At 50.9% G+C, this 15,689-nt stretch overlaps 1 protein-coding gene across 1 annotated transcript in view; it reads right to left on the bottom strand.

Moving 5' to 3' along the window:
- Positions 1-482: 482 nt before the first annotated feature.
- Srrm4 (serine/arginine repetitive matrix 4) overlaps positions 483-15,689 on the bottom strand; it is a 148,120-nt gene continuing 132,913 nt past the window's right edge. Inside the window, exons 9-13 of the mRNA XM_015505156.2 lie at positions 14,959-15,263; positions 11,012-11,215; positions 7,685-7,795; positions 6,961-7,101; positions 483-5,305 (exon numbers count right to left, since the gene is read on the bottom strand). Of these exons, the coding sequence (XP_015360642.1) occupies positions 5,035-5,305; positions 6,961-7,101; positions 7,685-7,795; positions 11,012-11,215; positions 14,959-15,263 (1,032 nt within the window). The 3' untranslated portion in view covers positions 483-5,034. The remainder of the gene's footprint in view (positions 5,306-6,960; positions 7,102-7,684; positions 7,796-11,011; positions 11,216-14,958; positions 15,264-15,689) is intronic.

Below are 15,689 nucleotides of genomic sequence, written 5' to 3' on the forward strand. Positions count from 1 at the left end.
CCGTCCTTGGTCGCCGCCCTTCAACCAACGGCAGAAGACCCAGGGACAAAAATTCCAACAGGAAGCTGTCCTCCGGGTCAGAGCCAGAGCCCTCTCTCCCCCACCCTGCCAGGATCGCTCAGGCCAATTCCCATTTCACAGATGACAAGACTGAGGCCCGAGGCCCATTCCCTTCCATGCACACAGACACACGGGTGAGAGAAGCACAGAGAAATGCGACGCCAGTCTCTTTGGCTTGGCTTCTTCCACGATGAGGCGGAGTAGCTTCTCTTGGCTACAGACCGGGGCGACCTTTTTCATTCTCTCCACTTTTATTTTTCAAAGAGCTGTGACTGTTTAAGAGAAGTTGGTTCCCGGGGAAGGCATTTGATTCCTCAATGAATTTCCATCGGAATGAGGTTTTTCCTGGAGATAAACCGGTGTTTTAGTTCCATTTGGAGCTTAATTGCTATGGCCAGAGCCTCTGTTGCTGCCAATTCCAATTTGTTTCGGTGAGTCTCGAACTCAATACCTGGGTGAGACGGCGCTGCGGCGGCACACGGCGTCTCTGGAGCGCAGAGTTGGAGGGATTCCTGGGAAGAGGTGGCCTCGCTCCTGTCCCAATCCCAACACCGCTCAATAAATAGCAAATAAATTATTAAATAAGCCATGTTCCAAGGAGGGGTCCCTATCATGGTATTTACAGTGCAAAACAAAGACCACCAAACAAACAGAAAACAGAAACACTCAAAAAACCCAAATGTATAAACCAACAAAAATCAGCCACAGGTAGAGGGAGGGTGTCCATGACACCGATTCCTTGGTGGGAGAGTGAGAAGGGAGGGGTTTTGATCAATCCTTGCTGTGGGTTGTAGTGTCCCAGCAGGATTGACTGGGCCACTGGAGAGGGAGGCGCGGCTTAGGAGTCTTACTTGGGATTTGATTTTATCAGACCAAATGCCCTATTGAGCTGGAGGGGGAAGAAGAGAGACTCAAGCGCACGGGGGACTCTTTTAGATATTTGTGGCCAGAAGACAACAGAAGAAAAGCTGGAGGCTGGGTTGGGGGGGAAAAAAGAGGGGCTTTCTGTCATTTTGGGGAACCTCTCCAAAACTGGACCTTTTGGGAAAGAGAATGGGTCTGAGCCAAGGAAGGGATGGGGGCCCCTGAGATGGAGCCCCTGATGTCTTTCCAACATCTCCATTTTATTCTGCTTCTGGAAGGCGAAAGAAGGAAACTTCTTGGAGTTTCCTTCCACGTAGGGAGCAAACCGAGACGGGATGAGTGAGCAGGGTCCCTGCTGGGGGCTCTTCCTAACTAACTGAAGGGGATTCAAATTTGGCTTTTTAGTCTTTACCTCTCGTGACTGAGAACCTCCTGTTCCGTCTCAGTGTCGGTGAGACTTGTCTCTGGCTTTGGAGACCCTCCCAAGCCTCGGGGCAACATCTCCCAAACTCCACAGAGGTGGGAACTTGGGCACAGGGAAAGCAAGCCATCTGCCCAGTTCCACTTACCTAGTGCACATCCTCACGGGAGGGTCAAAGGAATTGGGGGGGGGGGGCAGGAAGCTTGACCTGCACTGCACCCCCCTCTCATTTTGGGTATCGGCTTTGAGCTACTTCGTCACTGTGGGTGGCTTTCAAACACTAAGTCCTGTTTCCTGGAAGCAGAAGATATTGACAATGAAGAGCCAACAGAGGTCCAGTAACACCAGGAACCCATGGTTCTAGTTAATCAAGGTGACCAGCATCCCAGTACAGAGAGAGAGAGAGGAGAGAGAGAGAGATGGAGTCCCTCCTCCCGATCCACAGGGGCATCTATGAGATCTTGTTGCCAACTCTCCCCAGGGTAGGGGGCTCCCTTGTTGGGGTAGAGCGGGGCAGTCACATTGCCAGGGAAACAACCAAGAATGCTGCAAAAGTTGCAAGAAGCCACAGCTGGCCCAGGCAGGCTGGCAGTCACGGGCAGGGGGAGGGACTTCCGAAAGGGCAGGTGCCTCTCCAGCCAGCAGCCAGAAGGTACTGCCAGCTGGTCACAGAGGCAGGCCTGATGAAGGTCTCTGGATCTAGTTCCCAGGATGGGCTCAGAAATGACCTTCTTAGGAACATCTGGCTTTGCCCTTCATCTCGCTCGCTGTATTCTCAGATTCCAGAAATCGGTTTGCGTCCTCCCCCAATAGCAATAGCAAGAGGTCACAGAAAAAGGCTAGTGCTGTGGGTCTCTCTCTCTCTCTGGATGGCTGGTACCTCTTGACCAGGCTGCCTGTGTCCACTGCGGACCAAACAGGGCAGCTTTCGAATCTCAGCAGAGGGGGAATGAGGTACTTAGCACAGAACCATGTGGAACGTGGGTGAAACCACTTAGGGAAGGCAGTGGGTGATCCGTGTCCCCGAGTGAGGCCAAGATGATCATCTCCTCTGCCCCCGGGGCAGCTCAGTCCTGCCCGTTCTTGTGGTGTGAGCACCACTTCACACCTCAACAATCCAGGCGCTGTGCCAGTACTGAACCATCTCCTCCTTCGCGCCCGGCCCGCACAGGCCAGGTGACAGTAGGTGCTCAGCTGGAACCTGACCCACCTAGAGATGGCGCATCTGTCTCTCCAGCTGGGGAGCCTCCCTAGGGATCTCAACTTTGTGCATCTTTGACTTACATGCTAATTTGGAGTCCAGCCCCCAATCCAAGCTGGGACCCAATGAGTGAACCCTGAGCCCCTTGGCTATTTTCACTGATGTCTCTGTGGGGCAGCTGGTGGGCAGGGGCTGGGACACGGGGCCTGGACCTCACTGCTCTCAGGCTCAGTAATGATCTCGGGACCCGTGAGTCCAATCTGGGTCAACTCCAGATGGTCCTGGCTTAGAGCCTTTTGGAGAAACGGCCAACATCCCATCCCCCCGCAAAGTCACATCCATTGAGACACAAAAGAAATGGAGACAGCCCCCTCCCCAAACACACACACACACACACTCACACACACACACACACACACACACACACTCCCTCTTCATATAAATAAATAAATAGTTAAATAATTAAATACTGCTGATGGTAAGAAACAAAAGGACGGTCATATCAATCAATAAATAAAACATAAATAAAATAAATAAGAGGTTTGCTTAGGAGCCCCAGGTGGAATGGTCCCCTAGAGTTGTCCGAATGAAGACAGTGGACAGGCAGCTCTCGGGGGCCCTTGTAGCTGTCCCGCTAGGCAGGTTCGGAAGCTTTTATCCCAGGCAGGGACACTGCAGTGAGGTCTAGGTCCTGGGCGGGGAAGAGGGTTATTTACAGCGTCTGTACATGCCCTCCCAGGGCACCTGCCCCTGTCCTGGGCACCTGCCATCCGGCCTTCTGTGGCGGTGGCGTTGGTGTGGATGAGGCCTGGTGGGCGGGGCTCTGCTCTGGGCCAGAGGCCACGGTGGTGGGCGGGCAGGCCGGGGGGTCCACGCTGCCTTGCTCTTCTCTCCTGATGGACGGGAGACTTTGAGGGTGGTTGCCGGGTAGTCGCTGGCCCCTGTGTTGCTACGGTGGGGAAGACTGGGGAGGGGGAGGTCACCCCTGCCTTCGGGTGGGGAGGATCCAGAAAGGCCGATCTCGCTTCCCCACACATGTCCCGTCGGGCTGCTGTTGCCACCACAAACTTGAAATTCACCCACAAGCCTCCGGAGCCAGGCAGCTGGTGAGGGGGATGCCCGGGAGGTTATTTTAAGGCGCTTCGCCCTGGCCTGCCTGCTCCTGGTACCTTCTGTGGTTGAAACAGCTGGTGGTATTTGTGAGGCAGAGGGCAGCTGACCCTGGCTGCCCGGCCCTGGGCTGGGGGGAAGATGGGGTGAGGGCAGAAGATAAGGTGGAGCTTTCCCAAGTTCACAAGGAACCTCAGAAGCAGCCCTGGAGCCCCTTCCTTGCCTGCAGACTCTCTGGATTTGGGTCTTTCTCCCCGAGGCTCAACTGAGGCGCTCATCCTGGTAAACTTCCTGAGAGGCTTAGGCTACAGGGTGGGTGGGTGGGTGCCAGGCTGACCTGGGTAGGATCCAGGGTGTGGCAGCCTGGGCAGTGGGGAGGGGGCAGGCAGGCGCAAGCCAGAGGGCAAGGCCAGACGGGCTGGCGCTGGGGGCTGGCAGCTAGCCACAGCCCTGGGGAATGCTCAGCAGATGGTCCCGTGGAATTCGGTTTGTGCCAGCTAGATTTGGGCAGTGGGGCTGTGCCACTGTCTTCTCTCCTGGGGAGCCTCAGGGCCCTTGTGCACAGTCAGAAGGCATTTTGTGTAAGGCAAAGAGTACCTTACCCAAAGGCATGGGGCGGGGCCACCTGGTAGCCGGAACCTGCAGGGCTCCTTCCCCTGACCGTGCAGAGATGCTGGGGACAGCAGGTGAGCCTCGTATTTTGGCTTCTATGTTTGTAACCAGAGAACACTTCTCCCATCTCCTGACACCTCCCATCAGCTCCAGTATCTGTGTCCCCCACTTGGGCATGTTTCTCCCTCTAGAACCCAGGAGCCTTCCAGCCTTTGCCTGCTGGGGGAGATTAAAGGATGCTCTCTTGTCTGGGACCTCAAGGGCTCTCGTGTCCTCTCTCACCTCTCTCCTACCTGGGGGTCCATAAAAGCACAGCCGTGAAACTGAATGAAAGTAGAATGAGGGCAGGTGGGACCCATTACCCTTGACTTTCTGTATACATCCCGTGAGCAGGACTGTCACCATGTTTTCCTGGCCAGGATCCACATTTCCAGCCCTGGACCCATGGATTCTCCCAAAACCTTAAGAGTGTTTTGTTTTGTTTTGTTTTGTTTTTTTTGGTATGTGCCAAAAATGCCATGGTTCCTTCCATGTGCCCAGGCCTGAGTGAGCCCCAGGATGGTGCTGGTAGAGGCTCCTAGCAGCCTGACATAGACGGGGAAGCCCGGTAACCCTCTTTTCTTCCTCTCTAGAAAAGCAGGAAGGACAGGATCCGGGAGACCTCAATGTCTGTCACCGGGGAGAAGGCAGGGAGGGCAGGCAGTAGGGGAGGCTGGCAGAGCCAAAGGGGTTCCCGTGGGCAGCTGGCTCCAGGGAGGGCCCTTGCTTAGCGCCTCGTGCTGGAGTAGCTGCCTGCTGAGCTGTAGCTGCGGCTCCTGCTCCGAGAGCCCAGGCTGGGGCTGCGGGCACTCGAGCTGCTACTGGTGCCGGTCCTGCTGCGGCTCCGACTTCGACTCCGGCTCCGGCTCTGACTTCGGCTCCGGGAGTAGCTGCGGCTGGCGGAGCGGCTGCTACTGCTGTACCAGGAGGCGGTGCTGCTGAGGCTGCTGGGTGAAGAAGGGCTGGGCCGGTAGTAGGGGATGGGGCGTTTCCGGGCACTGCGGAGACCCCAGAGAGCAGGCAAGGGTTAGACTCCCAGCCTCAACCAGGCAGCCCCAGTCTTGTCCCCAGGGAAGAGAGGACTCTTGCATGCATCACCCCCTCGGGAGAAAAAACAACCCACCCACCCACCAAACCACCCCCAACTCCTTTCCACTTGCAGTCTTGAGAACACCAGGGACTAAGTCTCATCTTAGCAGCACTAGGTCTTGAAAAGTGATCATGTCACTCTTAAAAAAAAATGATTTTCACAAAGCAAGCGTGGGCTCAGAGCCTCCAGCTGGTAACACAATTTCTACATCTAAACTTCCACTGCAGTTTTGTTTCGCTACTTTTACTTTTACTAGAACCTTCTATTTCTAGTAGTTTCTATTTCTAGACAAGAGAGGCTGATTTTCCATTTACTGTAGTGGTTGTCAAGTTTCTTTTTGAAATGAAGTTGGGGGCCTCTGAAAAGAGGCACAATATTATTTAAAGGAAGTTAAGCAAACAGTGTTACAGTTAATAAGGGGGTGGGGCAAGAGTGGTAAAGATGAGACAGGTGGCTCACATTTGGGACACACTGAAGGGGTCAATCAAAATGGGTTATTTGGAGTTGACTAAGGAAAACAGATGGCCTTTTCGAATGCCACTGGTTTGATCTCAGTTGCCTTCCAGTTGACCCGAAGGACATCTTTAGCAAGGGAATCCCTTACAAGTCGAAGCAGGTGCTCTGTGGAATCTTTGAGAAGGGGATTCAGGCATCCTGGCCTTACTGCCTGGGGCACCTCTTCTTTTTCTCCTCCACATCCTCTCCAGGGAGGATACACTGCTGCCCCAGGGTCTCTGGATTGAGCTGATGATTGGAAAGTCAACCCAACTTTAGGGCAGGCTTCAGCCATTCTCCAAGGTTTCAAGGTCCGAGAAATTTACTTCCACTCAGACATCGCGCCTCTCTGAGATCATCCCTGTGACAGGTGACCCTGTCCACCTATTCTGACCATTCAGTCAATAACAACAAGGGCACAGTGTCTGCATTTCAGTTTACAAAGTTCATTCACATCTTTTTGTTTCACTTCATCCTCCTGACATTCCTTGGGAGTTACATCCTCCAATATGAAGGGTCAGGAGAGGTGAGGAGATAGAGGTCCAGCCAGGATTCAACTCCAAATCCACCATTCCCCCCTTTACTCATTACGATCCCATCCTTCTAAGTCCTTTCCACACGTAATCACATATAGGAGTATTTAAATCTGGCATCTGAGTATGTGGGTCCGAGGTTGAAGGTCTTCCTCTGCTGCCCCAGGAGATCCACCACCAGGTCAAGTCCTGGCCTATGACTTGGGCCTCCATTGGGCCAGACCCTTCTCCCTTCCGCAGCCCGCGCATCTCCCACCCCAAGGTCCAGCCACACCCCAGGCCACACCCCCTATTATCAGGATGGCCCCACCCCTTTCCTGTGGCCACACCCTAACCCCGCCCACATGGCTCTAGGCTACACCCACGTCCTGCCCCTTGCAGACCCCCGCAGGGTGGACCTGGAAGATGACTCTGCCCCCAGGAGGGTGTCCCTGGGCTCCCACAGTTCTGCAGTCCCGGCGCCACGCAGGCAGGAGAGTCTGGGGTCCCACCAGGTGGGAATGGTGAGGGTGGGCACCCGTCCTCCTGGCCTCACCTTGTTATCCTCCGGGCCTCCAGGTGGCTCGGAGAGTCTCTCCGGCGCTTCCTCATGGGCGAGTAGGATCGACGTCTTCGACGCGCTCGCTCGCGCTCCCGCTGCCGCGAGTCCTTCTCGCTGTACTTGGGGTCCCGCTCCCTGAAGGGTGGCGGGGTGAGTGCATCGGAGAGGGGACACTCACGTCCTCGGCTTTCCCCTCCCCTCCGCCCTATTGGGACAGAGATGGGCCCCGGGAGGACCACCCGGCTGTGGGGAGAGTCTGCGTGGGCGAGCCCCGTGGGAGGAACTGGCGTTGGCTTTGGGGGGTCCTTGGGGGTGGGCATTACAGAGGCACCAGCGCTGCAGGGGTGAGCGGCCTGGATGCATGGGTAAGGAGTGGGGCTTAGAATCCCAGGGCCAGCCCAGGGAGTGCTGGGTGGGCCAGGAGAATGAGGACGGACGTCCATGGTGGCCGTGGGGTTGGGTGGGGTACTGTGGCTGGGACACGGGTGTATTTGGGTTGTCCACTCTGATTGGACAGACAACTGCAAGAACACTGAGTTAACTCCCATCTCTACCTCTGCAGGGTCGAGGACGGAGGACTAGGTGGAGGACTAGGTAGGGCAGGGCTCAGGAGGCAGCCTGGGCAGCAGGGCAGAGCCGAGGACCCGAGCAAAGGGGCAGGGAGGAGGCGGGGCCTGACCCAGGAGGCGGGGCCTGACCCAGGAGGCGGGGCCTGTACCTGCTGGGGCTGTAGCGGGAGTAGCTGGGGCTGCGGCGGGATCGAGAGCTTCTGCTAGGCGGGCTCCTCTTGCCAGACTTGGAGGAATAGCTGGGAGAGCGGGAGTAGGACCTGGGAAGAGGGAACAGCTCCTAAGGAGCCTGCTAAGCGGGTGCGAGGGTTGTATGGATGTCTGCCGTTTTATTCACCTAGTCCTCAGGCAATAACTTTGTCTCCCCCCAACACATACCTCCCTGGAGGCCAAGCAGAGGAACCAGGTCCTTAGCAGAGAATGAAATTCCACCACCTTTGGGTGGTTAAAAATAATATGGACAACTTCCTTTTATTGAATGAATGAATGCTTATTATCCTGGCTACTTATTAGCTGTGTGACCTTGGGCAGGTGATTTCACTTCTCTGGACTTCTGTTTTCTCATCTCTAAGATGGGGGCAATAATAGCACTTACCCTATGAAGATGCAAATCAAATGAGTAAATTTGGGTAAATCACTTAGCATGTTGGTGTGGATGCGAAATGTTGATTAGCCGACAGGTGAAATGTTAACTGTGATTATTATGTATTTCATTATGGACCAGACACTGAACTAGTGCTTTGTGTGTATCTCATTTAATCCTCAACATAATCTAGGACTAGGTATTGTTTTCAATCCTATTTACAGATTGGGCTGTGGGGAGACAGAAACCCAGAGATGTAATACAATGGCTCAGAGTCACACAGCTGGTAGAGGGCATGAATCTAGGTCTAGTTGGTTCTAAAATGCTCTTGACTTCTGTAGACTACTGTAGTCCCCTCTTGTCCATGGTTTTAGTTGCCCACAATCAACCATGGTGTGAATTTTCCACCATTCAGTGGAAAATTCCAGAAATAAACAATTCATAATTTCTGAGTTGCATGCCATTCTAAGAGTCATGATGAAATCTCTTGCTATTCTGCTCCAGGCTACCAAGGATGTGAATCCCATTTGCCCAGGGTATCCAAGCTGTATATGCTACCCATCACTTGGTGGCCATCTCACCATCAGATTCACTATCCTGGTACTGGAGAGAGCTTGTGTTCAAGGAATCCTCGGGTCTACTTCATAAAGGCCCGTGAGTGGGAGAGGAGTGATGTTGGCATTTTGGATATGCCAAAGAGAAGCTGTAAAGAGCTTCCATTAAGTGAGAAGATGAATGTTCTTGACTTAATAAGGAAAGAAAAAAAATCAGATGCTGAGTAAGTTAAGACCTATGGTAAGGACAAATCTTCTCTGCAAAATTGTAAAAAAGGGAAAAATAAATTCATGCTAGTTTTACTCTTGCACCTTATACTGCAAAAGTTATTACCACAGTGTATGAGAAGTGCTTAGTTAAATGGAAAAGTTCTTTCATTATAGTGTTTGATTTTTTTCTGTGGTGGTGGGAGTCCACTGGGGGTCTTGGAATATATCCCTTGTGGACAGGGGAAAAATGCTCTATATGATTGTTCATTCAAATTGCGAACCTTATGCTACTTTCAGTCTTCACTCCTCTCTGCGGATGCCTCCCACATTTTATTTATTTGGTACTGGGGACTGAACTCAGGGATACTCTTCCGATGAGTCTCATCCCCAGCCCTTTTCATTTTTTATTTTGAGACAGGGTATTCCTAAGTCAGTGAGGCTGGTCTTGAACTTGTGGTCCTTCTTCCTCAGTCTACCCAGTTGCTGGGATTACAGGTGTTAGCCATGGCGCTAGATGCCTCCCACTTTTGCAGAGTATTGTGAGGAAGAAATAGCTCATTCAATCTCAGTGCCTCAAGCCAATGCCCAGCCCTGGCCCCTGAAAATTGTTTTTGACATCTTGACTTTTGTGCATTGAGAAATATTATCAGAAAGTGTTAACCTAATCATCTGTAACTAAGATTAAACTCATTGTTTCCGGTGCCTTCTGTTGATGACAAGGGATACTAATTTTCTGTTTCAGTCAAGAGGTGGAGGTAAAACAGAAGGTGGGCACCGGTAAAGGACATTTCCATCCACAGTGCCTTAAAGTGTCCCTTTTCTATGGAGTCGCATGAGTCATTTTTCATAGACTTAAAATCAGAAATAGCAACTGGTTCTATTATTATTAGTATTAGTATTTTGGTTAACAATGTAGCAATTAATAGAGCGATTTCTCTTTGTTTGCCAGGGAGCTCCGAGGTCACGTTTGTGGCCCCTCTCCATAACAACTATGCACAATATCTTAGGGACTTAAACTTTCTCTTGACTTGATTTTGTATTGTTCTCCTAAATTTTCCTTTTAGGCTGATCTGTTGTCCCACTGATGTCCCTCTTTCATGTTAAATATTTTTGCCAACAGTCTTGCCACCTTTTGGGGAATGGAGTGGTCTTGAAATAACCAAGTAAGTCACTGGTGTTTTGGTTACCCAGTTCCAGAAGAGGAATAATTGGCTTTCTGCTGGCTCCCAGAACCCTAGGGAAGCTGGACCCCATGAAGCCATGGGTTGGTGAGATGGGATGGAATCTCCCAGTTCTTGAGATCTCATGCTGGTACATTCTGTTATATCATTATCCCGCATGAGTAATCAAGCAGTTGCCAATGGTTATTGAAATTGGGAGGTAGAATGCGAAACGGCCATGCTATTTTTATGTCTGTATCCTAATCACTGTGATGTGACTTTACAGCTCTGCCTGCTAGGAGGAACATCCATGCACTGGACTGGTCTTAGGACTTGCTGTGGCCAACAGAATAGCAGAAGGGGTGTCATGTCTCTTCTCAGCCTAGGACTCAAGAAGCCTTGTACACCTTTGCTTTTTCTCTCAGAGCCTTCCATCACCATGTGAACAGGCAGGCAGGTAGGCCTGCTGATGGTCAAGAGGCAACATAGAGTAGGGACAGTTATTCTGGGGCCATCCAATTCAGCCAGCCTTTGGCCAACCCACCAGGTGACCAAAGAAATGCAATAGAGCCCAGGGAGAGCGGAAGAACCAGCTTGCTGAGCCCAGCCCCAGTGGCTGATCCATAGAACCAGGAACTGAGTATACATTTAAGGATGCTAAGTTCAGGGATATTTTTTATGCAGCAGAAGCTAACTGATACACATTAGCTCATCCTCATGCCAGTTGCAACAATGACAGCTCATATTCCATTATATTCAGGTACATTCTGAGAGCTTGATAGTTCTCAGAACAGTCCATTCTTTCATTTTGCAAAAGGGAAAATGGAGACTCAGCTGGTGATGGGTAGGCTGGTATCTGAACTCAACTGTCTCTCTCCTCTTCCCAGGGGGTCAAAGGAAATTTCTAGTTACCTTCACTCACTGCCAAGGAGGAAAGTGTGGCAGAGCGAAGGTCAAAACCTCACTCACCTTTTTTCAGAGGAGGTGGATCGGCTCCGGGTGTACCTGGGGGAGGCTCTGGGGTTTGGGGACCGAGAAGAGAGACTGGAGGACCGGGTGCTGGCGTAGGAGGAGCTACGGGAGCACTCCTTCATGGGGGAGCTGCGGGCTGTGGAGGGGACCAAGCTGGACTTCTTCACCTCCGCACATTCCAGACATGGCGACTGAAATCCTCTGTGGAGGATAAAACGTCTTTGGTCACACAGCTGCCTGCCCCCCGGGGCATCTTGATCCATGGCCCCGCCCCTAGCTTTGCCTGGCCTGGGTGGGGGGGAGGTTCTCTCAGAACCTTCTTTACCTTCTCCCCTCCTGAAAAGACTTGCCAGGTGACAGATGTTCGAGGAGCAGAGATAGAAGGTGTGGAGCACATTTCACTGTGGCCACTTGGGCATATGCTATTATCCTGGGAGGTCACCCAGCTTGGGCACCGGTGCTAAGTGACATCGAATCACATGGTGAGAGGTTTATTTTCCTCCTTATCTTTGTCAGTCCCTCTGATTACATGGATGAGAAAGACCAGGCTAGGTGGGAGTGGGTTTTTAACACCTCTCCAACACTTTGTGATCTCCCCAAGAGAGAGCAGCAGGCATCAGTCAGGCTCAGAGCCTGGGGCAGGTGACTGTAACTCAGTGGGATTAAATACATTATTCCAATCACCTTCAACTGGAATTAAATACAGGGTTTCAATTGTGTGTATTTTTATAGGTGCCTTCTATAGGACAAGGGATACCCATGTAGTTTGGTTCTAGGGATTGAACCCACGGTTGCTTAACCACTGAGCCACATCCCCAGCCTTTTTAAATATTTTATCTAGAGACAGGGTCTCCTTGAGTTGCTTAGGGTCTTGCTAAGTTGCTGAGGCTGGCTTTGAACTCCTGATACTCCTGCTTCAGCCTCCTGAGTTGCTGGGATAACAGACATGCACCACTGTGCCCAGAATGGAAAACCTTTCTTGACACTCTCCCAGCCCCAGAGAGGGCTGGGCGATCTCAGGGTGTTTCCATAGTTCCTGCTCCCCAAGTGTCCCCATTTCTCTCTGGCTCTTCTCCTGCCCCAGACAATGAGTCCCTTGGGGACAGGACTCAGATTTCCTTGGATACTATGTCCCACTCTAGCACGGGGCTTGGTGCACATATCCCAGGTCATCTGTAGAATGAGGGTTTGGAACCTTTTCCTTCCTGGGTTCTTCCAAAACATCCTTGTTCAGTCTTCCCAGCACCCTCATGAAGCTGGCCCTATTATCATCCCCAATTTATGGAGGAGATTCAGAAGCCTATTACCTGCTCAAGGCCACCTGTAGTCCCAAACTCAGAGCTCCAAAGCCCACATCCCTGCCACCTCTCCAGCTCCCTAACCCCCGTGTCTATGGCTCCCTGAACTGAGACCTCTGCCCACAGCTGGCCTAACCCAAATAGCAGTGGCTTTAACCACCATTTATATTTCAAAGTGAAAGGCTGGGTCTAAATTATTTAATTTGGCAGTTCATGTAGATCCAATTAAGCAGGTAACTGCTAGGTGTCTCTCAGACCTCAACTGCAGCTCCGGAGACAGATCTGTATTTGAATATTAGTGCTGCCAAGTGTCAACCAAGTTTCTCAACCACTCTGAGCCTCCGTTTCCCCATCAGTAAATATACATATGATACTCCCTCTCCCTGAAAGGGTCAATGAGGAACTAAGGATGATTATTCACGGACAGCACTTTGCAACATACTACCTATCATGTGTTAGGGCTTCATAAACATTAAATGCCATCATTTTTATTATTGTTGTTGTTATTGCTTTGCTTACTTTTTCTTGCATAAGAGCACTGCGTGTGTATGAGCAGACATGACACGGGGCTGCCCTGTCCCATCTGGGAACTTCACCGCCTGTTCTTGGAGAAGTTGACATTTGCTCTGACCCAGCTCTGGCTCCCGGCCGAGCTGGGTGTGAGCTAAGGCCAGGGATATCCTAGAGCAAGCCAGTGACAGCCCAGGTCCTTATGTACATGCCAAGCTGTTTGTCCAGGGCTGAAGCAGGCGATGCATTGGGGACCAAGGGTGCTCTGTCCTTGAGGAAGCTGTTAATCACTTCTGTGCTAAGATTTTGGCCATCTTTTGGTAACCCTGACCACTTTGAACCAGGCAGACTCCCATCCCCCAGAGAAGGGAAGATCTCACTGCTGGGTGGTTGGGTGCACCAGCAAAGCCTTCCCAGCCCTCCTGCAGCTCCAATAAAAAGGACCCACCATTTTTACGTCCCCATGGACAAGCTGAGTGTGTGGCCTTCAGGAAGTGAGTACATGGGAACAAGCCGAGGGATAAATAACCTCATGGTCGGTGCAGACTAAACGGTCAGTCGATTTCAGTGGCTATTATTGTGACAGTATCCTCGGTGATTTGCATTTTGCTGTGATTTCTTGAGATCCAGGGAGTGATGAAGCCAGTCAATTACAATTGGCTCAGACACAATTGTATGAAGTGTTTTCTGCAGGAAAAAAATTGCATCTACCAAGTGTGTTGAGATGGGCTGAATTTTTTTTTTTTTAAAGCTTCTACCTAAGCTTTGTGATTGATCTCTCTATATATGTGCATGTGTTTTTAATGAATCAACTTTATGTTTAGAGCCGTTTTAGATGCACTGCATAATTGAGTGGAAAGTACAGGGAATTCCTAGAGGCCCCCTCCTCCACCTGTACCTCAACCCTACCACCAACATGGCCCACCAGATTGGTACACTTGTTAGGAGTGACTCTTGACATGCATTATAATCCAAGTCCGCAGTCTACGTGAGGGTTCACTCCTTTTTAAACGGGGCAGCTGCAGGAGGGCTGGGAAAGCCATAGGTTTGGAAAAATGAAGGATGCCCACTTATCCCTTTGTGTTGTATCATAATACAGAATCATTTTATGGTCCTAAAATACACCTGCCTGTTCATCTCTCCCTTCTCAACCCCTGGCAACCACTCATCTTTTTACTTTCTTCATACAGTTTAGCCCTATCCAGAATGTTGTATAGTTGGACTCATCTAATATGTCAGCTTTTTAGATCGGCTTCTCTCACTGGGTAACATCTATTTAAATCTCACATGTCTTTCCATGGCTCGGCGGCTCATTTCTTTTTATCGATGAAAACGGCTTCATTGTCTGGGTGCCACGCTTAGCCATTCCCATACTCAAGAACGCCTGGATTGCTTCCGAGTTTGGGCAATTATGAATAAAGCCTCTATGAACATCCACAGGCAGGTTTTTGTGTATGTTTTCACTGGGTAAATATTGTGGTATGTTTTTTAAATGACGGTGACTTAACAAGGAAGCTCATGTTTGACTTGCTGCTGAGATTATTGGTAAAGCTGACATCTGTTTTCTGCCTGCCCAGCCTCCCTCCCTCCTGATAGCAATATTTTGACTTTTCCTGCTAGGGTACCTGGGATGGACGTCTTCATTGGTCCCAGCTGTGGCATGTGACCCATTCTAGCTAAGAGTATGACATCCCCTGGGCCAGAGTGACTGATCCAGGGGTGGGCAAATAATCTAAACTGGGCCAAGCCGCAAAATATCTCTCCTGATGTTTTGCTAAATTTTTTGGGGAAAGAAGCATTTCCCCCCATTGGCTGGCTAATCTGCTAGATAATGTTAGCTGCTCAGTATATTTGCCCATGCTCTGGGGGGGGGGGGTCTGCTTGAAATTGAGGCCACCAGATCATGGAAGCAAGAGCTGAGAACTGTATGCAAAAGATATTCCCAATGATATATTTTTTTGAGCCCCTGGATCTAGCTATACCTGAAGTTAATTTCTTCTGGAATTTTCAAAAAGTAAGTCAGGAAGCCAGTTTGAGTTTCCCAACGCTTCTGGGAAGAGGCTGGGGTGCTATGATGAGAGGGTGAGAAGGTGAAGCTTATGGGGGAGGATGTCTCTCCCAATCAAATGCACTGACCTTGACTCTCGGCCCCTGCTGGTGGGAGAGAGATTCTCCAGAACAGCCCCCTTGTTCTGGGGAGAGGAGGTGGTGAAGGAGTTCCCTGAATCCGAGGTGTTCCCGCTGTGGAGCTCCTGGCTCTTGCTCAGGTCTCCCCGGGGGCTCTCCTTCTCCTGGCCCCGGGACCTGGCTGAGCTGGTTTGCCTGGAGGGCGGGGAGGACGTGTCGTTGCCGGAGTCATACTCCTGGGACCGTCCTCGGGAGGTGGCGAGCGGGCTGGCTGTTTTGGTAAACAGGTCAGCGGCAGACCCCGACCCAGTGATCTGAAAGCAAAAAGACCCATCGGACACGGCTGAGCCCCGGGCTGCGTCTCAATTACCAAGAAATGTTTACCATCATGATGCACTGTGACCAAAGTAAAGAGAGGAGAGAGACGCCAAAAAAACAAAAGCACAAATTCCTGAAAGAATACCACAGAAAGGAGATAGATAGAGATATATATATATATTTTTACCCCCTGCTATGATAACTGGAAGATTTAGGTATCATGCAGAGAAAAAGCATGCGATCCAGATTAAACGAAAGTAAAAGGAAATTATACAAAATTTAATTTCTAATGAATTTTAAACTCAAACAAAAGAGACAACTCAATCGAAAGGGGGGTGTAGACACCCTGAACCTAAAGCAATAATACAAAATTAAAGAAGAGGAAGGGGGAAAAAGAAATGGGGGTGGGGAGGGGCTATGGG

Source organism: Marmota marmota, unplaced genomic scaffold (assembly GCF_001458135.2).
Source record: "Marmota marmota marmota unplaced genomic scaffold, marMar, whole genome shotgun sequence".
Classification (NCBI taxonomy): Eukaryota; Metazoa; Chordata; class Mammalia; order Rodentia; family Sciuridae; genus Marmota; species Marmota marmota.